The sequence below is a fragment of the Onychostoma macrolepis genome, chromosome 10, assembly GCF_012432095.1.
Source record: "Onychostoma macrolepis isolate SWU-2019 chromosome 10, ASM1243209v1, whole genome shotgun sequence".
NCBI lineage: Eukaryota > Metazoa > Chordata > Actinopteri > Cypriniformes > Cyprinidae > Onychostoma > Onychostoma macrolepis.
The window spans coordinates 1,905,031-1,933,006 of record NC_081164.1 but is presented as its reverse complement, the minus strand read 5'-3'; the positions used below and the strand labels follow the sequence as shown (position 1 = coordinate 1,933,006).

The 27,976-nt window shown below is 35.8% G+C and overlaps 2 protein-coding genes across 3 annotated transcripts in view; one reads left to right on the top strand and one right to left on the bottom strand.

The window, feature by feature from the left end:
• Positions 1 to 20: 20 nt before the first annotated feature.
• On the bottom strand, positions 21 to 11,628 carry sh2d4a (SH2 domain containing 4A). Of its 2 annotated transcripts, XM_058789445.1 has the most exons (10): positions 11,371 to 11,628; positions 10,035 to 10,177; positions 9,102 to 9,358; positions 8,397 to 8,556; positions 6,750 to 6,873; positions 6,494 to 6,641; positions 4,682 to 4,880; positions 2,764 to 2,894; positions 2,319 to 2,536; positions 21 to 159 (listed from the first exon to the last, which is right to left on the bottom strand). In XM_058789445.1, exons 3-10 carry the CDS (start codon positions 9,274 to 9,276, stop codon positions 64 to 66), a joined length of 1,251 nt encoding a protein of 416 aa, XP_058645428.1. In that variant the 5' UTR covers positions 9,277 to 9,358; positions 10,035 to 10,177; positions 11,371 to 11,628; the 3' UTR covers positions 21 to 63. The 2 variants fall into 2 exon arrangements, with proteins under 2 accessions (XP_058645428.1, XP_058645429.1); XM_058789446.1 differs by lacking the exons at positions 10,035 to 10,177; positions 11,371 to 11,628 and having other exon boundaries at positions 9,020 to 9,139.
• A 10,742-nt stretch (positions 11,629 to 22,370) lies between these two features.
• The window catches only part of psd3l (pleckstrin and Sec7 domain containing 3, like), a 113,045-nt gene continuing 107,439 nt past the window's right edge, over positions 22,371 to 27,976 (top strand). The window contains exon 1 of the mRNA XM_058788279.1: positions 22,371 to 23,088. Within this exon, the coding sequence (XP_058644262.1) occupies positions 22,594 to 23,088 (495 nt within the window). The 5' untranslated portion in view covers positions 22,371 to 22,593. The remainder of the gene's footprint in view (positions 23,089 to 27,976) is intronic.

Here is a 27,976-nt window from a genome sequence, read left to right as displayed (position 1 = left end):
GCAGTGGTTATGAATGTTCGTGTGCCGATGACGGTGTGAAGGCACAGGTTGTGTTTGTTGTGTTCAGGTGAAGAGATCTGTGTAATCAGCTGTGGCCGCTCTCTGTCCACACGCGCTCCGCAGATACTCCTCCACTCCAGACGAGCTCAGCGGCTCCACCTGGGGCCAGAGAATATAGAGTTAAACATGGGGGCAGTAGAGCACAGAACTAGCTCTCAATCCAACTTTAAAACCAACATACTGTGAGATGACTGGTATAATTACACACATTCACCTTTTTCCTATGCCCCATGATGCTTTCCCTGAATTATGGGAGTAACTTCTGTTAAACTGTATATTATAAACAGTTAACGTTTTGCTGTATGAATGCAATAAGCATTTTCAAAATCTGGGTACAATGAGGTGACCTTAATCTACTTCATCCTTCAACGAACTGTGAACCCCAAAAATCTCAATTATTTCTGCAGCAGTAAATATCACTGTACTAATATATGTCTGCATTATGCAGTAGATCCTATACGTTGTCTTAATCGAAAATGTTAATTAACTGGAAACATTGAATGATTTCTGTCATTTTGACAGACAATAAATATTGTATTTATCTGCTTTAGAAACATTCCAGTAAAACACTATTTTAAGATCCAATTATCGCTATTAACAAACCATTAACTATGGCTTTTGCCCCAATAAACTCCTGATTTGCTGCTTATTAATAGGTTAGTAAGGTAGTTAAGTTTAGGTATTGGGTAGGATTAGGGATGTAGTATATGGTCATGTAGAATATGTACTTTATAAGCAGCCAATATCTTAATTATAGGCATGCTAATAAACAACTTGTTAATAGTGAGAATTAGTCCCTGTACTGAAGTGTTACCGGATTAGAAGTGAAAAGGGAGGTAATTGCAATAGAAATAAAATAATCATGAGGAAAAGAATGCAGTGGATTGTTAATAACAATAATGAATAGTTGTGCAGTGATTTGTGTTGGTTGTGAATGTTGTATGGTATGGGAATGTGACGTTCTTTCTTTTATGTCTCGTGTGTGGAATGTGCTCAGCGTGACCCCGGTCTATTGAAATGACTTTACTCTGCAGGTCGGTTCACTCTCCGCCTTTGACTGGCATGCATGCTGACATTTCCTGTTCACAGACGCGAGGCGCCAAACTCATGCTTTCTGTGATCATCATTGCTGTGTTTACTATCACAAAAGTGACCCTGGACCACAAAAGCAGTCATAAGCAGCACAGGTATATTTGTAGAAAAAGCCAACAATACATTTTATGGGTCAAAATTAAAGATTTTTTTTTTTAATGCAAAAAATCATTAGGATATTAAGTAAAGATCATGTTCCATGAAGATATTTTGTAAATTTCCTACTGTAAATATATCAAAACTTTTGATTAGTAATATGCATTGCTAAGAACTTCATTTGAACAAATTTAAAGGCGATTTTCTCAATATTTAGATTTTTTTGCACCCTCAGATTCCAGATTTTCAAATAGTCGTATCTCGGCCAAATATTGTCCTATCATAACATAATTTATTCAGCTTTCAGATAATGTATAAATCTCAATTTTAAAAAAATTGACCCTTGTGATTGGTTTTGTGGTCCAGAGTCACATTCATGGTCGTAACAGATCTCTGTGGGTCATCTCCTTTATTCCACATAAAGAACATAATTTATGGATTCACTGCACGTGCATTACATTTATACAGTGTTCCCTATATTTTATTCTCTAAAATACCTATAATATAATTTATAAACCTTTTAATGTAACATGACATGGTAAGTCAGAGTCAAACATAACTGTAGTAAGATTGCCACAAATCCTCAAATGTGTGGAGATGTGAAAATGTAGAAGTGACAATCAGTTCATAAATGTAAAAACATAAAAATGTGTGAAGACACCTGTGAATTTATTTATGGTGTATTTTTTTATGTAAATCATGCCACACAACAATTCATAAATTATTAACACAATTTTAAATCGTATTTTGTTTATGTAATAATAATATAATACTGTTCAGACTGCATAACTACTGTGTTATGTTATGTAATCAAATTACAAAAGTACATTTAAGACATGAGTCTATTAAATACCCAAGCAGGCCATTTTGAGTGCCGCTGTCATTAAAGCAAAAAACGATGCTAATCTAATTTGTAAAGAAAAAAATATGGAAAAAAGTGTGTTTTAGAGCTGTCCTGTATGCCAAGCTCTACTTCTAAAGATAATACTTAAATGTGTTTTTTTATTTTTATTTTTTATGTGTGCACCCAAAGAAATATCAAATCCAGAAAGAGTTTTCCAGAAATGTACCTCATGATACTCCACCAGTTCACAGAGCGAGCTGAATCTGATCTGGTCTCCCAGCAGCATGTAGCAGTTCTCTGAAGCGTCGATCAGCAGGTGCTTGGTTCCCTCCCTGGATCTGTAGGAAAGCACATATCCAAAGATCCTCTCGCTGACACGCACCAGGAAGAACCCGGGCTCGCCCTCGGCCAGCAGCGCCTCGGCCTGTTCACGGGATATTATACCTGCAGGGAACATCAGATTATCTGTACGACACTCTGACCGATTTATTTATTTATTTTGGGGAAATGTTGCTGGTATTTGACAGATATTAGTGAAGCAAGTGCAGTCCTAGACAGTCAAAAAGAGTCAGAGGAGTGACCAATCAGAAAACTGGCCAATCCAAAATGCTCTACAAAAAGAGGTCTAGATTTAGATGTTAAATGAAGGATTATAGTCTGTTTCTTCTCACCGTGAAACCAGGGTGCGATCCGGCTCTGGTCGTGCTGGAATCCGGCTCTGAGCGGCAGCTGTTCCTCCTTGAACCAGCGAATAATATGATCTCGACTAGACGTTGACACTGAGCGCCGCATGCCACCCTTCCTGTCGATCACAGCAGAACAGACATGTGATTACTCTCATATAGGCCTGTTTATTAAAATCCTTGTCCTTCACATAGTTCATATTTGGACTGTTAAACATCTTTAATGTTTATAACAGGAGAACATAAATATTAAAATACTGACAACACATTTGCACAACAGATGATGTGTTGAGGGGAAAACAGGTCACTGCACAAACAGTCTGCAGTATGACATTCCTCAGATGAATATGACACCTGAATGAAAAGATGTGACATACAGCTATGATCAATATACCACTATTAATAGCTCTATCAAGAGAGAAAGGCGACATTCCAGTTTTCCCAGAGTCATAGTCTCGCATAACTTTCTGATTACTAATTAATAGTTCATATTATACAGATTATATTTATATCGAATGCAGCGGTGGGTGAAAAAAAGATCAAAGTGCAATATTTTACATCAAAATACTGTAATCAATATTCTCACATCAAGATCAATATTTGAGTTGCATGCATATTTGTGTAAAAAAAAAAATCAGACTGACCAGCATTCAGAGCACCTGAATAATGAACATATTACTGCATATGAAGTACATGATAAATCCATAATCTATATTCCACTAAAACCACGACACTACAGGTAAGATTGATTAATTGATTGATTGATTGATTCATTAATTTTATTTTATTTAAGAAATTAATATTTTTATTCACAAAGGACACATTAAATTAATCAAAAGTGACAGTAAAACCATTTAAAATGTTACAAAAGCTTCCTGTTTCAAATAAATGCTGTTCTTTTGAACATTTTGTTAATTAAAGAATCCTAAAAAAATATGCAGCCTTGGTGACTTAAAAACATTTTAAAAAGCTCTTACAGACCCCAAATGATGGTGTCTATACTAAATATAAAAAATTTCTACATCAATACATCTTGACCCAGATATTGAAATAATGTCTTATCGACACGTCCCCTATTCAAATATCCTCAATACTGCATACTCAATACTGGTTTAATTGTGTTTACATGCACATGAATTTAAACCAAAATTCAGTTGTTGTTGTTGTTTAAAAAAAAAAAAAAATCTAAATAAGATGACTGACATAATCTAAATTATATGTAATTTAGACACTTTATTCACAATATCTACTTTTTGTAATTATATTTGCATGTCCAAATGAAATGGAAAGCATTTCTGGAGTGAGGAGAACAATTGGTAACACTTTATTTTAAGGTGTCCTTGTTACACGTTACATGTATTTACTATAATAATAACAATAATTGATGCATAATTACATGCAAGTAACCCCAAACCAAACCCTGATCCTAACCATTTAGTAAATATATGTAGTTAATTAATATTACTCAGTACTTAAATATATAATTACACTGTAACAAGGGCACCTTACAATAAAGTGTAACCGAACAATTCCATACAAGCATGAACGTAATCAATATACCTACCCATGACCTACATTTGGCCTTTGATCGCGCCTTCAGTGTGCTGTTATCAACAACATGAATGAGCATGAATAAGGTTCAATTACTGTCACAATTACACAATTACAATAAAAGAACTCAAACAAATGTCAAGAGCAAGCCTTTCCAGTATTTCCACAAGAGAACAGAAGCATCAATAGGATCTGAACTTTTTCAGAATAAATTTGACCATTTTTGTAACCAAATGATGTGCATGTAAACGTGGCCATTATGATCGGTGATTACGATCTTTCAAACCACCAGCCCTTCTTTATTATTCGGTTACTGCCACACAAATGAATGTGTGCAGCATATCAGGTGACTCACCGGCTGATAGCACTGCTGTTGTTTGTGGTGTTTCTGGGTTTGGGTTTGGGTGGAGGGGCTGGATTCGTGCTGCCGAAGGCCTTTGTCACGGCTGCTACACGTCCTCTTTCCAGAGCTTTAACTGAGCGCCTGCGGTGGTCCTCAATAGTCTGCTTGGCCAGAGATCGTCTGCGCATGTCTGCAGCTTTTGACTTCTGCACTGGAACCACATATGCAAAACCACACGGGTTATGCCTTTTATTTATGCATGACTGAGAAAATAACAGCACAAACAGAGCCACAGAGAACAAAACATCCCTTCTCAGACAAGAACTCTCATGTGTCAGCTCCTCTCCAAATAACTAGTTACTGGTTTCTGTGTAATACTCAATGTTCTCAGTGAGGATTTTCAGTAGATTCTTATTATTGCAATGCAGAAAAACAATAATAGGTCACACTTTATTTTAAGGTCCAATTCTCACTACTATTAACTGAATTTTGCCCCAATAAACTCCTAATTTGCTTTTTATTAATAGCTAGTAAGATAGTTGTTAAATTTAGGGATGGGTGGATTAAGGGATCTACGTGCTTTAGAAGTACTAACGAACAGCTAATATGCTAGTAATATGCGTGCTAGTTAAGAGGGAGAATAGGTCTTTAAAATAAAGTGTTACCCAATAATATATTCATACTAGGTTTAATGTATGCATAATTTCAGTTTCAAGTTTTATGCTTATTTAAATACTTTTTTTACTGTGATACAATAAAACATATTACTGTACTACTGTAATGAGAATAAACATTGGTAATAATGAGAATTATTATCAAAATAATCTCAAAAGATTATAGAGAATGAAGAATTATTTTTTTCTAGTGCTGTCAAATTGATTAATCGTGATTCATGCATCCCAAATTAAAGTTTGTGTTCACATAATATATGTGTGTGTACTGTGTATATTTATATGTATATATAAATACACACACATACGACACAAACCTTTATTTTGGATGCGATTAATCGATTTGACAGTACTCATTTTTTCTTGTTATTGATTCCAAAAAATCTTAATGGTCTCATAATAGACTTAATTTTATAAAGTTTATCATTTTTTCCTTTTGGTTTTGGGGTAATACGTAACTTTCTGCCTTAAGAATGTGTTTTTGAGAGATTCACTCTATTTATCATAAATACTGTAGATTACATATCTTCAGTAGTTCTTAAAGTGCCCCTATTATGGGTTATGAAAGGTTCATATTTTGGTTTTGGGAGTTCCCAACAACAGCTCGACATTCATGCAAGGTCAAAAAACACTTTCGTTGTCTTATAATATGCATTTATTTTTACCTTACTCGCTCAACGATTCGCTCAATGATTCATTTTTCCAAACCCCTCCTTTGCCTGACGCTAATCTGTGGTGATTGGTCCGATTGGTCGATTTAATTTAAAGCAGTGTTTGTGAGCTTTTAACGCTCCAAAAGCGGCACCTTGTGGCAAAGAATGAATTTGCATTTTCATTCAGACCAACACGAAAATCAAGTTTTCCCAGGATTGGGCGGGAAATATGCTAATGTTTCATGTTGACATCAACATGAAACGGCTTGGGATTCGTTTTAAAATGACTCGTTTCAATGATTCAGAGTCGACTCTTTCTTTTGAGAGACAATATCTTTATACACGGTGTACTTTCAGATTTAAAACGTTGCAGGATGTTTTCATTCGCTGTGTTACACATTGCATGAAAGGTCATTTTCAAAAATCCATAATAGGGGCACTTTAAGATCTAATTAGTAATTGATGAAATGTGTAGGTTGTATGGTTGCAGTTTTCTTTACACGTCTTCTGCCACTCCGTGTCCTCCTCCTCACGAGTGTGTTTACTGCCCTGCACCTCCTTCAGGCTGATGTAGATCTGCTGCTTCCTCTCCAGCTCCAGCCTCCTCAGCTCCTCCTCAGCCTTACGCCTCTCCTCCAACTCCAGTTTCTGACAAAGAACAAGCCTCCAGGTCAGGACAGACCCAAACCATTTGCCTCGTCATTTGTTTAAAAGCAAAAACGAGATGGGGAGCGTTAGTGTTTGCGGCGGCAGCACCTTGAGTTCCTCCTCCGCTCTCCTCTGCTCCTTCTGCTGGGCCTCCAGCTCTGACAAAACCACCTGCTCCGGTTCGAGATGCAGACCAGAAAAACGCTTCTCCAGCTCAGCCTCCTTCTTAGCCCTGTACGTGAAAACAGCAAAACACGCAGGCCACTTGCATAGGTTATTGGAAGTCATTAATTATTCACAGAACTGCACAGGAAATAGCTGCTATGAGGCGAGACTGTGAATGTCAATGAGAACATTCATAATAATATGACAGGTAAATTCCTTCACCAAGACACAAGTGCTCATGTTCACACAAGGCAAAAAAGAAATTCCTTGTGCTTACTGTCTAGTACATACTCTTTAAAAAAGGCATGTGAAAAGAAGCCAAACAAGCTTTTCTATGTTTTCCATGATATGAAAATCAGGCAGCTATCAATTTGTGTTGGATTTAAGCCCATGTTTCATACTGCATCATGTTAATGTTGCACATAATAAACAGTTAACTAATAGTTATGCGGCTTTGACTGGATAACAGCAGGCATTTACCTCACACCTTATATTCAACAGACGCCTCTTCAGTTACTTTGAACATAGACGTTTTGCCCTTTAGTTCAGTGCGGTTATCTACAGCACATATTGCATCATGGTTTGTTTGCACTGATATGCACTCAAACAGGCACTGATTATTAAAATCTTACATCAGAAATGCCTTTAGAAATAGAAACTAATATTCATTTTAACTTCTGTCCAGCAGTCCTATTGAAAAGATCAACTGCATGAGGAGGAAGTGGCATTAGCCGCACAGCATTAGCACACAAGCGCTGTGACGACAACATTCCAGTAAACTGGTCAAATATTTAACTAGTGTTGACCAAATGGATCACTTTGCGCTTAATGCCAAGCAATACATTTTCAGAGTCAAAGAACAATTATAGTGCTATTGCTGAGTTTAATTGGGTTAACTCTCAAAAACTTAAACTATTAAAACCATGTTGGTTAACTGAAATAAAGTTAAAATTAAATTAAATATAATTATTAAATGAAAAACTTTCAATTTGTGGAAATACTGGAAAAATACTGGAGAAATGTTGCCTTGGCAACTAACTGAAATGAGTTTCAAGTTAAAGCACTAAAACTACTCACTGGTCATAAAAAATGAACTAAACTTAACTAAAACTTACTCTAAAAAGAAAAAATAATTGAAACCTACATAGTAATATGAAAAAAAACAAACAAAACAAAAACAAAACAGTACTTTGCATACTGAAAACAATTATGGAGTTTAATGAGCAACATTTCGATCAATCGCCCTTCCTCAGGCTGACCGACATGTTGCACATTAAAATTTCTGTTATGATGCAAACTTGAGTGGTGTGCGGGACTAATAAAAATAAAAAAAGATAGTAAAAATTTAACTGAAAATATACAAATAAAAGCTATATTCAAAATATGAATAAAAAGTATAATAATATATAAATAATAATGATTTTCAATGGAGATTCTCATGATACACTGTATTATAACATGGATTTTTCATTTAAATCTGCAAATCAACATTAAATTCAGTGCAATAAATAATTAACATTATGAAAAGCTACTTTATCATTTAAATAATATATAATTGTGATTGCATTACATTAATGAGACTGAGTTTACCTGAGCTTCTCGGCCTCTCTCTGGGCCTGCAGGGCTGCTCTGTGGGCCATGATCTCGTCACAGATTTGATCGTAGGGTTTGTCATCAGGATGCTCTCCCATCACCCAAACCCACACATCGTCACCCAGACCCTTCATCCACGACACAGTCTTTCCTGAAACTGCATTCAGCACACACACATTTCACAATATTCACAATGATGACTTTGATTCTGTGGCACTGAATGCCTATTCAATTTCTAAGATGTTGGGTTGAGTTTGTCTCTCTGAGGCTACAAGAAGAGAGTCACCCAAAGTCACAAATGAGATTTTGTTAAAGCCAACATGAATTGTTGGTTACAACCCATTTTGCTTCCATAATAGGACATAAGTTTGGGAAACGGGATATTTGGGTAGGACTTGATTATGTAGATTGGGAATTGATTGGATAAAAAAGACTGAATGAGACACTGAATTATTTAAAAATGATGTAATAATGCTAGAGGAGGAACAAGCTATTATATTATTCTTTGGAATAAAACATGCATCAACAAATCATTAAGAAAGACCTTAAATGTGCTTTTAAAAAAGTGATTTCATGTTGACTGTAATAGTTCTATTGTATCTTTTGGACAAATTTACTACCTTCTTGTTTAACAAAGAACAAGCTTGGTGAAATCCAGAAATCCGTACATTTGTGACAGATCCTCTGCCCTGTATATCACACCTTTTTTGACTTTAACGCGTGCAGCTTCCTCCTTCCCCAGCTGCGTCTCTCTCTCTCTCCACCTCCGGATCTGTTCTTCTCTCATCTTAAAGAACAGAATCTGTTTCTGTTCCTCATTCAGCTCGGCCAGCAGCTCCGGCTCGATGTACATGTCAGTCAGTATCTGCTGCAGCATCTTCACGCCTCAGTAACACAGACGGAGCTCAAACACCTTCAGAAGAAGGGAATATCTCTCTCTTTGTCTCTGGTGGTTTGCACTGTGAAAAACAAACAGAACTATTTAACGATATTTTGGGTTTTGGTTCCCATTGACTTCCATAGCGTGGACCAAAAAACAACAACTAAAACATTGAGACATTTCTCAAAATATCTTCTATTATGTTCCACAGAAGAAAGTAGGTCATACAGAGTAAATGATGACGATTTTTGATATTTTGGGTTAACTATCTTGGGCTGCGTTTCTCAAAAGCACCGTAAGCTTAAGTAGGCCTACATCGTAGACTCATTGAAATCAATGGTGCTTTTGGGAAACGCAGGTCCCTTTTACTTGTATTACTCGACAAAAAAATAAAATAAAATAAAATAAATAAATAAATGAATACAAATAATAGGCTACCATAATAGTTATTAAACTATCAAAGACATTCATGCAAAAATAAAAAATTAAAAAAAAAACGTTTTCTTTTTTTACAGATACAGTATAAGATACAGTATAAGAGGAAACCAATTCTGCAATTAAAATGTGAACTACAGGAATGTGACACGCAGGGATGTGATTATCGCATATTTGAAGAAACCCACAGAAATCTGATGTTAGTACAGTTGGTACGACTGTAAACGAGGAACAGGAAGCAGGTCAAAGAGCCGTCAATCAATCAATCCCACATCAAAACCAGCAACCTATGACACACACACACACACACACACACTTACCGCTGTAGTCAGGCTTCACACGCTCATTACTCGCTCGAAGATCAGTGCAGCACATCTGTGGTGTATCTATAGAGAATCCAGATTCATCTTATAGTACAGTAATCTTGAGTAGGAAGCTTCATTTCTGCCTGAACACCTGAAGCCTGCACAGAAAGGTAAATGTCGAGTGAAATCTGTGGTCATGTACACACCCTTTAACTGAGTTCCCTCCTACACTCGCTTCTTCCTCCGGATCATTCAGCCGCTTCAAAGGCGCTTTAGATGCAGCTCTGTTCACATTCGTTTGAATGATCAGCGTTATTAGACATAATCTTGCTTAAAACACTTTAAATAATCTGACCATGAAATTAAACTAATAAACGCAGGAAAGATTATATATATATATATATAGGGCGTGGCCATGTCTCACACGTTTGGCTATAATTTACATATTGTTTATTACAGCATCGATAAACAGACTTTCTAGTGTTTTGATTTGTGAAAGTTATGACAAATAGCGTGCACTAGGTGGCGCACTTGTCCCTAAACCCCACTGAAACGGCACGTGGGCTCGTGTTTCAGCCAGCCTCAAAAGACAAGTGAATTGAAAACAGTTTTATTAAAATAATAATAATAAAAAAATATTCCTATCTTAATACCTTTGTATCAAAACTGTAACAAAAAACCTACAGGGAACATAGGTTACATTTTGATGTTGGAGAAAAAAAATAAAATAATAATATATATATATATATATATATATATATATATATATATATATATATATATATATAACTGAAGTAATACAATGAAAATATATTCAAATCTTCTTATCTTTTCAGTTCAAACAGTGCAAACAAAATGTCCCAAAATGTAGCAAAAAACCTACAGGGAACATAGGTTACATTTTGACAGTTTGAAGAAAAAGAAAAAAAAAAAACAACTGAAGTAACCCAATTAATGCAACAAATGTTGCTTCATTGTAAAGCGTTACTCTAACAGTCAAAGTAATATTCAAAATCACGTTATTATGTCTCTCTCTCAGATTGTTTTCAGGTTTCAGACTCAGATAGCCAAAGAAAAAACATTAAATAGGCTATAAATCTCACTCTCGCTCTCTCGGCTGCTTCATATGCAGACACATTCCCTTCATATTATTGATACTAAAATTAATATAGCAAAACTCTTTCTTAATTCAAATTTAATTGTATCAAATGCAAGTGCATATATTACATGACCAAAACTTCACTGGTTCTAGCGTGTCGCACATTTGATCTTACTGTATCACATCTGTATGTGCTTGATCAGTTGTAAATGAAGTTAAAATGAAATCTGAATTTATGAATGATGCACTCACCTGTCGATCTCGTAATTCTCTGAAAAGATCAGGATGAGCAAGCGACAAATGCTTAAAAAGGCTTCCTGTAGCAACACATGATTTATAGAAACGCTTGCATACAGGTGCAGTAAGGTCAGTTCGTTCACCTTTGTCATCTGTTTTGTATGCAAAGTAATGCCATATTTCACTTCTACTGTTCTCTTTATTTATTAATTTCTGGTTGATAGAGTTTCATGTGTTTGATCGATCGCGTTGTTCTGTTGTCACATTCACCGGTTGCGCAGCAGTTTGGGAAGCACTGCCTCCTACAGGTGCACTTCGCAACAGCAGCGTATGGAATTATGATATAGTAATTATGATAAAATTATGATATCGTAGCGTTTGAAATATAATATATACCGGTATTTTTCCAGTACCGGTATACGCGCATCCCTAGGGTTTAGACTAAACCAGGATTACTGGTGTGCATCTTGAGACAAAAAAAAAAAACAAAAAAAACAATGCACTGATATATTTTATGATCAGTCAGTGCAAGTTTATTTCAGTTGAAACAGCTCAGATTTACATTTTAGTCTAGGACTAGGCTTAAGCCTTGTCTGTGAAACCGGGGGAATAAGTGCAATTTCAAAAATAGGCCATTTTCAAACTTTACCTTTCAGATAGGTCTATGCAAAGTGCTTGCATATATACACAAAACACACACAAAAAACTGAATCACAGGGACACAAGATACATAAAAAAAATTAAATAGATTTTTAAAAAAAAATAGACTCAACAAATAGAATAAATAGAATAAAACAGCTACTCACATTGTCCTCCAACACAGTAGGGGGGGTGGTTTAGCAAAGGAATGATTAAGTCTTCAAGAAATTTACCTGCTATTAAAATGAAAAATACTCCAAAATGTAAGTGTTTGTGAAGTTCACATTAAATGAAGCACAAATGCTGTTGTTTTTATATTAGTAACAGTCGGTGCAGGTCATTGAGTCACTCCCAGCATTGAGAGGAGTTAGTCTCTCCTTCAGTGAAACACAAAAACATGAATTAACAGAAATAGAAATGAGTAAACAATATGGTTGGTGGTTTTGGTTCAAACAGGTCTGGGTTGGGTTCGTATTATCACATACTTGTTATAATGACAATGTCCTTTAACCTGACTTCAAAAAGCCATTTTGTGGAAGTTATTTCAGCTATTTTAAAAAGGCACAATGTGTTGACAAGGAACAAGACAATTTTTCAGCTCTATATTTGAATGTATATTAGCACATATTTATGTCCTGTAACTGGCCATTGTTATGTGTTTAAACATTTTTAAGAATCTTTTTGCTTTTTGCAAGTGCAAGTCACTGGACCTGTGACAGTGACAGATAAATTATTTTCATATACAAATAGTGCATGCAGTCTCTCGATTAATGAATTCATAAAAACAGCATATGATTCTACAGTTGTAAGCATGTCACTTTGCAGGTCACTGCTTGAAATTTCATTTTAACTATGTGTACAAGTCAGAGCTCAGAAATAAGATTTCCCCCCCCAAGAATGATACATTTATTTTATATTAAACAGATTTTTATCAATGTTTTTTTTTTTAAATATATTTTGCAGAAATATCTATATTTTATAAATGTTATGTTTAGTTCAAGCTATTATTTACGAAGAATTGCAACAACCTGCAAATTATAAAGAGCTATAAATGTAATCACAAGTCATTTTTGCAATTTTGACAAAATTCATCTATTATGTTAGCAAGCTTGAAAACTTGACAAATCAGCAGAATTTGCTACAACAATGTAGAATACGTCACAGAAAACGAAGTTTGTACGTTTTTTTGCATCTGGTCTAAAATTCTCACTGACCCTATAATATGAATATATATATATATATATATATATATAAAATAATGGCTATTTTACACAGAAACCAGGCAGCTTTTAATTTATTTATTCATTTTACTTTTTTTGTTATTTTTTTTTGTGTGGATTTTTTAATAAAATTTGTTCGCTCGTTTATGATGGAACACAGTACAATTATTATATAGAGTATTTTACAGTCTGGGATTGTCATTCATTTAGTTTAAAATTCCATTGTTGCTCAAAAACCTAATCCTAGTGTTACACTATCAGCCATTTGTGCATTAGCCACTATTTACCACAATGATAGCATTTGTTCAGATATTTTTAAAAACACTCTAAAATAAGTTTGCAAGGCATTTCCTGCTTGATGCTGGAATGGAAGTCTGTAATTTATCCATGTTTATATGACGCTGTGATGCTATCTCGCTGGGGCTTCATGTGGCCTTGGATTTTAGATGTATCAAGGGTGTAATTAGTAGTGATCCATGATGGTTTACATACTTGGGCCGTTTGATGTCAGCAGTGTTGGGAGGTGCAGTGTTACAGCATGAGCCGATCGCTGGCTGATAAAGGGACAGCGAGGGCCTGGTATCACAGATAAACACCTTTCTAGAGATCAGGGCTCATTCACAGTACTGGATAGCACAGAGTCACTCTGAAGCTCAACTGGAGTGGCTGAGTTTCTGCTGGTAGTGCTTATAAATGCAACTCCTTTAGATCAGAGAATTGACAATTACTGAGAATATATTTAGCTGCTGCCCTACTGTATATGGCTGCATGTAAACTGTCTACTGTCTATATGCTAGCTGTGTTTTATTAGCAAAACAAAAGGGCACTCGTTCACAAAATAGTGCAGGCAATCACTGAAAACAGAGATGCACCGACCATGATTTTTCCAGATTTTTTACAGGTAAATGGGCCGTTTCTGATAAGGACTGCTGTTTTTTTAAGCAAGAGACAAGAAAGAATGAAAGAGTACATGAACAAGATTTGCTCTATTACAGGCTAAACTAACTTTAAACAAAAAATAGCCATTTGAAATTAGAGGCAATCACTGCGTTTTAGACTGTTCATCGCAGTGCTTATAAACACTACTTTAATAAGCATTATACAGAGGTGTACGATGAAAAGAAAATATCATCAAAACTTTTCAGAAGACAGTTCCTTTCAGAGATTCCTTCAACTGAATGAAAACAAAAAATTGGCCAATTAGAGTCCGTTTCCGATTAATGGCCGGACATCTGGTGGCCCTCTAATTAAAAAGGTTCTCATTTTCATAATTTAAAGCTGTTATGTGTAATTTTCTGATGTTGGTAGTTTGACTTCTCAAAGAGCGTGGTGCTTTCAAAACATCAAATGTGTTTTCATGAGTGACTCAGCATGTCAGCTTCTGCCCTCATCAGTGTTGCCAAGTTTTACTAGAGAAATAAGTAACCTGATCTGAAAAAAACAAGTTGAAAATAAGCAACCCCTAGTTGTGGGTGGTCATGCATTGATCGTGTTTATTCCTTGAACGGTTATAGTCTCGTTCAGAAAGTCCTCCTGCTACCCCACCCGGCACATTATTGAAGGACCAAATGACCGTCTCATGCACTGAATTAAAATAGTGATTTTTATTGTCCCCAAAACTCATAACCCCTTTACCTAAATTCATTACTTCAGACTTATGTGCCTCTTGAAGCTTACATTCTGCAAGTGAACATCGCTTTATTGTTCATCCCAAAGAGGCACAAAATCACTTTCACAGACTTTTACATTAAATATTTATCTTTATTAAATGTCCATCTTTATTTGACCCTCTAACTCTAGCACTCTCTATTCTAATTCTGTTCTTTAAAAAAAATTGCCCCTTTTAGACTTACACTAAAAGTAGCTTATTCTTTTTGTATTTTATCTATATGTTTTCTTTTTATTTATTATACAATTAACAAAAAGCAAAAAAAGACCTCTAACACTAGCTTGCTCTAATCTTTTTCTATTCTATCTGTTTTCTTTTTATTTATTATATAATAAAAAAAAAACTTGCTACGTGTACTGCATTAAGCTAACTGAGACTTGTTATAGCACTTGCATGTCATTGCTCTTTTGTTGGATTTGATTGCTTCCACTGTCCTCATTTGTCACTTTGAATAAAAGTCTGCTAAATGAAAAAAAAAAAAATATATATATATATTTTTAATTTAAATCACTGTCCAAATCCACTCTGTGCAAGAACATAATTGCTTGTCCAACACACTGGACTGTGGATTGGGGTATTTTTTAATTTTTTTTCTAGCCACAGTCAACTTTTGCTCACTTGGGGCTTAAACTCTATAACCAGTTTTCAAATAATCTTGTTTCTTCCAGTGGAAGTTTATATCTGAGCAACTGCTCCTTGTCATGACCCCTCAACAGAGCACCGGGTCACATTATTGAGTTCAAGCGGAAGGGAAGTAAAGTCAAAACTGTTGATATAACTGACTGCTTTAGATCACAGCGAACGTCTGGAGGAGACGGCAGTTTCTCAATGGATCCTCTGTGCGTGACCTGAGAGACCTCAATGTCAGACTCAGCTGTCCCTGACACCCTTAAAGAATGAGTGCTTGTGTCTGTGTCCAAACAGAAAGTGGTTTGAATAGTGAGTGTTTTGCTATTATCAGAACATGTTCATTGCACAAAGGCTGCTTATTCTTCACAGGTCAAAATAATTTTGTGCAGCCAAAGACAGAAATCTATGGCTCTAGTGTCTATGGCAGATTTAAGGCCATGACACCAAGTTGAGCATCTGTTCGCCTTGTTTCTGCATCATTGGCAGCTTTGAAAATGGCAAGCAACTGCGACATAGATTATGGTTTATATATATATATATATATATATACACACAGTCCTATCTCTTTTGATTTCAGTTTTTGATTAATGAATATAGATTACTGCCAGCTGCTGATATGGAGAGTCATCTCCTCTCAAACAGATGCAGAATGCTAGTTGCCCATTGGCTGTAGTCTTTGTGGTGTATTCAAGCACAAATGTTTTGTCCAGATGCAGGCGACATGATCTAAATTGTTTTTCTTTTTTCAGTAATCAGATTACTTTTTCCAAGTTGCTAAAGTAACGCATTACTTTTCAATTTACAAGACTATATCAAATAAGTAACTCCAGTTACAGTAACATGATGTTACTGTGTTCTAGACTAAATTTCAACATGCATTTACTCACTTTCACAAAAACAGATTCAGTATTCCTCAAAATGAATAAAAACTGTGAAATGCAAACTCAGAATATGAAGCAAACCTGCAATAATTACTGTAAATATGTTACATTTATGTATTTAATCCCATTTTATTAAGCAACGTCTTTACCACTGACCTTCCATGATCCAATTCAACCATACTAAAAAGCAAAAGTGACTTTAGATAAACATAACATTTGTGTTGCTTTTTTTGTGATCGAGAATTAAGTGTTGAACTTCTCCTGCGTCCTATTCTTCATGCAATCCAGAATGGCAGCACAGCTGAAAGGTTTCTTTGAGCTTTTTGAATTCAGCCTGAGGCTTATTTATTTTACTTTTGGTGTGAAAGGACTTTTACATATGCCAAAACTTTTTATATTAAGAACAAACAAGCACACCCAGCCCAGATGAGAAAAAGTAACACAAAAGCAAAGCGATGCATTACTTTCCTTAAAAAGTAACGCAGTAATGCAATTAATTACTTTTTTTAGGCAGTAACTCAATATTGTAATGCATTTCTTTTAAAAGTAGCTTTCCCCAACACTGGTGTCTGGGCCTTTACATGGAACTGAGTTAAAGTATAGAGTTAGAGAATTGAATCAGGGTACTCGAGGACCTGCATTGGTAAACAGTGGTAACCATGAGTTATTTCCCAGGCCTAGATGCAATATGTGAGTGTCAGTGAGGTCAGACACTGATGATGGGTGATGGGGTCTGGCCTGATGATCCTGTTCATCCCAAAGCTGTTCAGTGAGGTTGTGGTCTGGATTTGTGCAAGTCAGTCAAGTTCTTCCACACCAGACTCATTTCTATATGGACGGAGTGATTGTCATGCTGGAACAGAAAAGGACACTTGGCTATATGTACTGTATAGTTCAGTCATGAAACTCTAGATATGGCGCAGGCTGACGGGTATTAACGTAACTGATGATATTCAGTTAAACGACTTGGCACAAGCTGATCGGTTCATGTTGCATATGCAGCCAATGAGCTTACTGCCTTGCATTTATGTGGCTGGCTAGCATTCGCTTGAGATTTTTGCAGCACGCTTTCAGAGTTTCTCTGAAACCCTCCACCTTCCCCAGCTCCACCTGTGTAGATCTGCTACGGGTTATTTTATATGCTATTTGTGCAGCAGCAGTGTGTCTTAAATACTCACGGCACCGTATCGCCGTATGCATTGGCAGTAGAAAGTTCCTGTACTTGCTTGCAGCAGCAGCAATAATCTACAACTACAGCAATAACCAACAGCAGCAGCGTAGCAGATCTATTCCGCCAATACCAAATACATTAACATTGTCATATCCATCATCATGCTAAAATATTCAGAGAGTTGTCATGATTGAAATAATGTATTCAATAAACAAACACATAAGGGGTTCTGAGCCACACAATACAGTTCATCCATAGCTGCAGTATTATATTGGCAAACATTCACATAAGCACCACTCACTGATAGTGATGGTATGAACTGGAATAAGACAGCTGCATATTTTGTCAGTGACTTAGAAACCGTATTGAAACTGCTGGGAGTGACATTCTGTGAACAGGAACTTTCAGACTGGGAGCTCAGTGTATCATCAGAGAAACACTGAGCATTTGCTAAAGTCAGCAGTGTCCTATCTGAAACAGAGCGAATGTGAGATAGCAGGTGCGTTATGCAAATGTGTTATCACAAGAACTAGCTCACGTAATGAGTCCTGATGCTCTTTTCACAGCTCAATCACAGTTTGACCCATTTCTGTATTTTAAGACAGTCTGTTTCTTAAATAGTCTTCGGCCTCATATCTGCAGCAGGTTAATTTCTGTCCTCATTTTCTGAACTAAAAGCTTCTGTTGTAACCCAGTTCAAAATATGAGGGCTAATTTTGATGTCCATTCTGTCTCTACCAGTGCTTGGGAAAGTTACCTTTATAAGTAGGTAATGCATTACAATATTGTGTTACTCCCTAAAAATAGTAGTTACTTTTTATGGAAAGTAATGCATTACATTACTTGTGCGTTACTTTTCCTCACATGGGCTGGGCTTGCTAACAAAACGGCATGAAAGACAACACTCTCAACATTTTCAGGTGACATACTAAATGCAGATGTTAATTTCAGTGTGCCTCTTTAGTAGTATGCAAATACTCGTGCTAAGCGTTTATCTTGAATCTCCCATATGAGCACAGGTCCTGAAACACATAGCTCATTATGAAAACTTTTAAATGATTTAACATGAACGGACAGACTGGAAGCTTCAGCATTAGTACTTTGAGGAAAAGAGAGCAAATAGTCACATGTTATAGTCTTACAATACTTCCTTTTACATGGGAAACCTGAGGACTTAGTGGACATATGATGATGATCTGAACTGACTCTGTGCAGCGCTATAAAGATTTTGCTCTATAAGGTTTTGTAGACTGCAGGATGCAGGTATGAATACTTTAATCATTTTCATCACTTTTCATAAATGAGCTTTGTCTTGTGTCGTATACAGTGTTGTAAATTACAGTTACTTCTGAAAATGTTAATGATTACAAAGGGGGTTACAGCTGATATTTTTTACACACATACAGATATGATTGATTTCTTTCCCAAATTGCAAAAGTCTGACAGTATAGTGTTGAGCACTACTGTAAGGTTAACCCTGTCTGCTGTAAATGTTTGAAAATGATTAACAGTTGAATGCATTCATTAGAAAGTAATCAAATGTAATCAGTTACAATAATAAAGTAATTGAAATATTTACACTATACTTATTACATTCATTTTAAATAGGGTAACTTGTAATCTGTAACCTATTACATTTCCAAAGTAACCTTCCCAACACTGGTTATATAATAGTCACTAAATACTGGCGTAGGTTTAGCGCTGTGTTGGATTTTAAGGTTTAAGATGTACAACATTCAGTGCATTGTATTTTCATTTATATTATTATAGTTGACTGCCTTGAATGGCTGCAGTCAATGTTCCCTTTGATTTTAGCAGTCATTTCCTGGACGTTGAGTTTAATAACAGGGGTGTCATGTGAATTTGACAGGTGCTGGCAACCAGGAGAACACCCAGCTTTTGTGTCTAGTCCATCAGGTTTGGGCTTTACAATGAGCAGTAATGAGTTATGAGTTATGCTGATATAGTCTGTATGGTGCCAGGCAAATACGTTGCCAGCCAAGCAAAGGTCCCACTCTTTCAATCTTTTTTCAGAACTTCCTGCTGTTTTGCCAATGTTCCTACATAACATAGCTATGGTCCAGCACTTCACACAGCACGAATCCCAACCGCGCTCCTGGAGGACTACTGTAGCTTCCTGCTGACTTCAGGTCCAGCCCTGCTCCAACACCCCTGCCTGTGTTTTTTTAAGTAATCCTGAAGACCTTGATGAGCTGGTTCAGGTGGGTTTGATTAGGGTTGGAGCTGAACTGTAGGAAGAGCTCCAGGAGCAGGGTTGGCCCTCAATGCTTTAAAGGGACTTTAACTGCTGCTCATTGAATTGTGACTCATTTTAATAGAGTGCTGCAGGGATGACATATATTAGAGACTATTATAGAGTTGTAATCTGTTACCTGATTCCAAATTACATGACAAAAATTGTAGTTAGAAGTCTGTCAGAAGTCAGAAAGAGCTTTATTGCCAAGAATGCTTGCGCATACAAGGAATTTGTTGTAGTTAATATCATCAGACTACTTTTAGATTACTTTTGACCTATCTCGTTTTTTTACATTGATTTAAACAAGATAATCTTGTATCATATCGATACAAAAATACAAAGAGTAAGACAACATGACAACAAGACAACACGTTATCAACAACATGAAGTGCATTAAACATTACGTCTGTTTCCCAAACTGGGTTTGTGAAGGAACTGCAGGGAGAATATGAGTTCAATGAAAAGCTGATAATTAATTATATCGTTAAAATGTTAAATTGTGAATTAGCAAATTTGTGCATTTTAATGTGTTCAAAAGACAAGCGCCATGCATGGTAAAATAACCGATTGAGTGATAATTCAAATAAAAATTAACGTGTTCATCAGTAGTTGATGCAATGTTGAAACATTTCTTAAACCTGAAATTATTTTTTGTAAATCAAAATGTGTTTTGTAAGTCAAATGTGTAGCCACCTGACTAATGACTGATCTCTGTGTGAATGTCCACAAAACTGGGCGTCTTTCTGAGTATATAAACGTAAGCAGTAGGCTTTTTAGAAAGGAACATTTAAAAGAACGAAAAAAAGGAATTAGGGAGAATCAATAAATGATGACTAATTGATTGCTATTGTGTGAATAACATGTAATCAAGTAATCAATAAAAAGTAACTGTAGTCTGATTACGAGTACTTTAAAATGTAATTTAATCTACAAGCACTTAATTTTTGGAATCTGATTACATAATCCAGATGCCATGTAATCAGTTACTACCCAGCTCTGCTTACAGTTCCCTCGTCCTAAAATCAATACATTTTTTGAATGGGTTTTTGGTTAAATGCCAAAAGGTGGAAATACATTGTGCAATTTCTGCAATGTTTTTGTTAAATACCAACTCTCACTGTACGAGTAAATTGCACGCAGAAAATTTTTTCTTGAAGATTATGGTTGCTTACAAGTAGCTGTATGGAACTGCAGAGGTGCTTAAACGCTTTCACAGCCTCATTTTGTTTATAAACACACTCTCTTGCAAACTATTCTAACGCAAACTTTAAGGGAACCCACTGAAATAAAGATTGAAAGAGTTGTCAAAAGTTATGCAACCGTGATGTAGTTCATTTATAGCCGTATAGTTCTTCTGGCGATTACTTAGGCTTGCAAATTTTTTAAAGTTTTGTTCATTTGTGAAGATTATCATGATGAACAAATCATCTAAGAATTTCAGTCTTTTGTTGGTCAACATAGCTTATTTTCTGCAATAATCCAAAAGCCAATGGAACAATCGTTTTGGGTTTTTGTTAGTGGAACAAGGGTCAATGTCAATTTATTTCTAGAGCACAGTTTAAAACAACTTAAAGTTGACCAAAGTGCTTTACATTAATACACATAGAACAACATTCAAAACAAAACAGAGCAAAACAATTTAAAGAGATCTCTACAGTACGTTAAAAGCCAGAGAAAACAGATGAGTTTTTAACTTAGGCTTAAAATCGGACAGTGTTTTAGCAGTTCTGATACACAATGGAAGACTAATCTACAATTTAGGGGCAGTCAAAAGGCCCGACCCCCTCTCATTTTTAGTCTCGCCCTAGGATCAGTCAACAGCCAGGTGATAATACATTTACATTTAGTCATTTAGCAGACGCTTTTATCCAAAGCAACTTACAAATGAGGACAATAGAAGCAATCAAAACCAACAAAAGAGCAATGCTACGTGAGTGCTATAACAAGTCTGTTATCTTAACGCAGTACACTTTATTTATTTAATAAATAAAAAGAAAACAGATAGAATAGAAAAAGAATAGCGAAAGCTAGTGTTAGAGGCCTCTCTTTTTGCTTTTTGTTAATCGTATAATAAATAAAAAGAAAACAAATAGATAGAATATAAAAAGAATAGAGAAGCTAGAGTTTTTTTTTTTTTTTTAAAGAATAGAATTAGAATAGAGAGTGCTAGAGTTAGAGGGTCAAATAAGAGATGTGTCTTTAGCCGGTTCTTGAAGATGGCTAAGGACTCAGCTGCTCGGACTGAGTTGGGCAGGTCATTATAGGTCATAAGAAATCATGTTAAAATGTTCTTCTTTAAAATAAACAATTTCTCCAACTAAATTTATGTGAAAAAAATGGCAGTGCCACCCTGGTCCTTATGCTCCTGGGATGTGATCCTTGTGAAACTTGAGCTTTTCTCCCAACACAGAGAGATTAGCCATTCTTACAGGAAATAGGAGATCATCATCATGGTAAGACTTCCTTCCTCTGCGTCCAGCTACGGTCACCCCTCCAGGGCCCATCAGTCTCCTACCAGCCCACGGAAAGAGGTCCCTCTGATTTACCATCTGAAGAGCCAGGGGTCACCCAGACCCGTCTGTTCCAGGAGGTGCGCTAAAATATTAGATTATTAAAAATAATTGCATTGACACTAACAACCTGTATTGGATTACTGCACTGCTCAAGCTACAGCTCTTCACTGAGAATCAAAATCAGGACAGCTGTCGCAGTCCACACTAGATGGGACAGAAATCCCTAATTGAATTTTACGTCAAGGGAATTCTGAAATCATGAGCCAGATGAGTCCTTCTGCCTCACAGGGAGACTCTTCCACTGCCAGAGTGAGCTTCCTCCATTCAGGAGCGGGATCGGACACTAACGCCAGGGATCCTGGGATCAAACCTAAACTGAGGCCCAAGCCTCTCGTTCTTCCACCGGTTCCTGCGATTCCAGTCGTAAACCCCAGCAAGCCACGGCAGCCGCACACGAGCTGGGTGCACAGCGCCAAACAGAAAGAGGAAGCTGGTGCTCAGAGCAGAGCGAAAGAGAGCCGGAGAGCCCAAAGGACGTCCTTTCTGTCTGCTGTCATCGAGCGGACCTCGAAGCTGTATGGATATACACCTGCGCTGCATCCCAGCTCCTCCGGGGAGACTCCTGCTGATATGACATCACATCTGGATAAGGACGGCCGTGAGGCTTCAACACTGACGGCAGAAGCACAGTCTGTTGCGACACAGACGGCCATGGTGCCATCGGCCAGAATTAGACCTGCAGTTCCTGTGAAGGTATGCGTGCATGCGTTTCACTAATGCTGCTTCTCTGTTATTCATTCACCACACTGGGAATTTAGATATGCTTGTGTGTATATCTGATGGGTTTATGTTGTTTTATGAAGTTTATGTACTACATATAACTGATTCTGAGTGACTTGCATGTCTTGGTCTTGTCTGGTCAGTGCTGTTTTAGACTGATTTGAAGAGAGCATCTTTGGGATTTGAGCATGCTGGGTAATGTTTGTCTCTCCACCCAGATGGGCTGATTACAGCTGATATCTGAATACCTCACATTAAATGGACTAGAACCAATTTTCATCTTCCTACTTTACTTTTTAAATGTTGCAAAATTGTAAAATGGCCCAAAACCTACCCTAGTGAAAAATAAATAGACTTAAATGTATTTGAAATACATTTATTTCATGCTAAGCATACTACAAATACATTTTCATATTTATGTACTTAATAAAACGCCCTGCAATTGTACTTTTAGTACACTAAACTGGTATACTTAAAATCTGCTACATTTTGTATTTAATACACTTTAATTGTGCAGAAGTAGTGCTGAAGTACAATTAAAGATATGCTTGATATATCTGATTGTGCTAAAGTGGAACTATTGCAAGTATACTTCAGGTACACTTTAAATATCTTGATATTATTCAAAAATCATACAATTCTCATCAAAAGTGACATTAAAACTTATTTTAGACTTAATATTAAGAAATGTGCATTGTGCACAAGTAATATGCCAAATAAAGTTTAATTATCATTTTTATATCAGTAAGTCTCGAGTTATCTGTCAGTAAATATGGTAATAGATTTGAACTATACTTGGTATGAAATAAATGTATTTTAAATATATTACTTTTTTACTAGGGTATTAGGACATTGAATTTATACTTAAAATGAGTGAATGTAAATGTATGGAGAAAATATCAAGCACACTTTAGACAAAATATCTAGTTTGTGGTCACTCTACTCAGAGACTTCATACACTCACTAAAAATCACCAAAACACCGGCTGATGAAGCGTTTATTTGATCAGATCTCTTGCCTTGATGTTTTGTTTTCTAGTGTAATGGCTTAAGAGTCCACATACTTTTTCAGGGCCACTGTATTCTTCTTTTAGATCCTCACGTTCTTAAATACAGCAGATAAAATAATATTCATGATAGTGAAATGTTCAAAAATATTTGTTTTAACATGCTTTAAAGATCCTTTCTTACCCAAGCAACACAAACATCACATCAAAATCAGTTTGGTTCATTAAGACCAAATGAACTGAATCATGGAAATAAATTACCAGAGGAAAAAAGAGACACAAAGAGATACTGATTAATAAACACAATTATGCAGACACTTTCATCCAAGCAACATATTCATGTATTCATGTAATCAACATGCCCGACCAGTATAGAAACTATTAGTGCTGTAGTTTCTCTGGGATCTTCAAACAATGCAATATCAAACAAGTGCTGTTGAAATAAATCTCAGCATAATAATATTCAGTAAAATAGCACAGTATACAGTTGTGAATGTGATGCTTGTTTTTATAACTGTTCAATAAACAAGAATTTGATCTTGAGTGATTTAAATTTCAGACAAAACAGGGCCAGAGGTAAAAAACCAGGAAGTTGAACTTTGGGTCTTTTTGATAATTACAAGTTTGTATTTGAAGCTCTTTTACATATACATTCAGTTATTTAGCAGACACTTTCATTCAAAGTGACTTACAAACATGGATCCTTGTAGGTCAATTCATTAACAAGAACCAACAGTGTATCTGCAGTACACAGCGCCAAGATTCACATGCATCAGCCCAGTCTTAACCTTTGTGCCTAGCTTATATTTAAAATAGTTTTATATTAAAAAAATATATATTTTTTGGTTTGTATATATAACTTCATATTTCCTTTTAATGTTTTAATTTTTTTTGGGATTTATTATATCAATACAATATTTCTGCCATGCATCTGTCAGAAGTGTGACTATATAAGATCTACATTACATAATTTTTGTGTTGAGTGCATAAGCTGAGTCAAGCCATTTTTAGAGGTCGCCTATGACACCTTTTATAATCCACATAGTTTCAAAGTAGAATTGTAATTACAAACAAATAAATAAATAAATAAAAAAGAAGCAAATAAAGCTTTTACTGACCACAATATTTTATTCATACAGTATGTAAATAGTAATAAAAAAAATTTTTAGCATTGTTTTTTTTTAGATAATAGATATAGACAAATATTTTCACGTTGGTCACGCCCCTAAACAGTTGCCATCACAGAAAAGCCCCGGATATCCTCATGAAGATTTCACATCTGGACTTAAAACAGGGTCATACATGATGACGTCTGAGATATGAAGAGGCGCGCGCACTCACACACACACACACACACACACACACACACACACAGGACTGTACCAACTGACACTAGACTGAGGGGAGACACAGCAAACCACACACACACACACACCGCTGCTCTATAATGAGCTGAAGTAACCACAGTGATGCTCAACATCCAGCTCTAAATGACCGTTGGTGAATGTAAATCATTCTGTCGGTGAGTTTCATTGTTTGTTGTTGCTTCATTCAGTGTTTTGCACGATTTAGCAATAACTCGATTCAGGCGCTTTCACTTCTGCAATATTCTCTGTTTATGTGTCGCACACATTGTTTCAGTTTAAGTCATTAAATACACGATTGTGTGTTTGGTAGAAAACACACTTTAAACATGTTTACCGTTTATTAGCTGCAGTGCTCGTTCACATCTAGTAGTGAAGCTAACAGACTAGCACACAAGGGGAAAAATGAGTGAAAACAAATAAATGAGATTCAAACAGTGATGATGATGATAATAGTGATGAAGAGAACATGGTGCGATTCTTTTTTTATTTCTACTGTTTGTCTTTGCTACGTCTTCATTCAGGACGGAGCTTTATTGTTGTTTTCTGGCTAGCGAGATGAAGGATGATTTGGTATCCATGTGATGATGCTTTGCGTTTGACATTAATGCATGTTATAACAGTGTAACTACTAGTGTAATAACAACACTAATAGTGTAAATCAAACCAGCAGAGCTGAAGTAACAGTGCTGAGTTACCCTCAATACAAACATCATTGCTCAGGCTTTGTGTTCATTGTCTGCTGGTGTTTGATCAAACCAGCCAATCAGCTGTGCGATTCATTGATATTTGGTCCTGTAGGTTTTGCTTGTAAAGCTACAGTACTGTCATGTGTTATTACAGCGCCTGAGGTTTATTGTTTTGACACAGTGGTTTTATTTAGGGTGAAATCCACCATCTCTTCATTAACCACTATGATACGCCACATCTTGGTTTTGTCTAAACCTCAGGGTTTTGTTCTTACAAAAGTTGTGTTGTGCACATGGTAGAACTGTAATGCTTTTATTGATTGATCGATTGATTGATTGGAAGTGGTTGATAGAACTGTCACTTGACCAGTTTATTGATCATGTACAACTTTATGGCTTGCAGAGTATAAACAATTTGCCACACTTCACTAAACAAGTTGAATATGTTTTTTTTTAAAATTAATTTTTATATGTAAAGCGCGTTGGTCAACTGGAGTTGTTTTAAATGTGCAATATAAATAAATGTTGATTGATTGATTGATTGATTGATTGAATATCTAAACAACCGAATATGATTGAATATCTATGAGAAATTCAACATTAAATGGAAAAATTTACTCTGATTATGCTTAAAGCAATGCATAACAATTGTGCAATTTTTTACACCTTTAAAAGTGGATTTTTGATAGCAATCAGCATAGTGCTTAATGTTGTGAAATGTGCTGGTATTGCTGGTAAAAAGTGTTTACGACTTTAGAAGTCATAGAATTACATGATTAAAAATAAATAAATAAATCACATATTAAATGTTATTAAACATCAATAAACTATTTAATAATCTAATCATATTTGTGACAGGAATGTTCTTATTTTATAGCGTTATTGAATGTTTATGTCCTGTAAAAATTTAGTAACGCTATAAAATAAGGTTCCATTTGTTAACATGAATTAGTGAACATGAATTAACAACAAAAAACACCTAAAGCTGAACTTACAGAATAGTTGTATTTTTATTAACTACTGTTAAAAGGAATAATATGTACTGTAATGTTCATTGTTAGTTAATGTTAGTTAATGCATTAACTGTCATAATGGGATCTTATTGTAAAGTGTTACCAAAAATCTGTATTGCTGAGCTGAGCACCGTATTTGCTCAAAAGGAATCTGCAGACTGTTTTGGTTTTTAGTGATTTAAGCATTCTGTAAAGTATGCTAAACTGAGTAAAAATTAATACACTCTGTATTGGTCGATTTGTCAAACTAATCCAAATATTTAATAAACAAAAGAGTCAAAGGAACAGAAAGTGTAAGCACTGGAGTTGAGTGTGTGGGCCTGTTCGTGTAGTTCTGCCACAGTATTGGGCAAGCTTTGCTGTGTCACAGGAATTGAGGGATTGTATGCTCTTGCATCATGGTCTTTGGTTACATGCCACAGTTTTTCCCTGCATTGAGATATTGGTCATTTTAGCAGATGTTTTCTCATCCACAAGCAACTGACAGTATCCTAATTAGAAGACAGACCCCATGCAGTAAGCTGAAGTTTAATGTCTTGCTCAGGGCACAGTGGTAATTGACGAGCTCAATAACTCTGCATGATTATGGCAAAAATCATAATACTTGGTTATTTCCCTTGACATTGCAATTACAATTCAGTCATTTGGAGGAATTGACATTAACAGCAGCAACCGCATGTCATATTTTTATGTAGCTTCACTTCCAAAACAAACTGAGAACTGTATTCCTGAATTCATTGTGTTCTGATTTTAAACATCAGCAAATCAAGACAATAACGTAATGGTCAC

Bases quoted from the DNA above. Each gene is read 5' to 3' on its own strand.
- sh2d4a (XM_058789445.1), bottom strand. From the start codon at position 9,276: ATGCTGCAGCAGATACTGACTGACATGTACATCGAGCCGGAGCTGCTG. The intron at 6,874-8,396 runs GTAAACTCAGTC...TTTCACGTACAG, and splicing joins AGAGAGGCCGAGAAGCTCAG to GGCTAAGAAGGAGGCTGAGC. The intron at 2,895-4,681 runs GTGAGTCACCTG...TGTGATCGACAG, and splicing joins AACAGCAGTGCTATCAGCCG to GAAGGGTGGCATGCGGCGCT.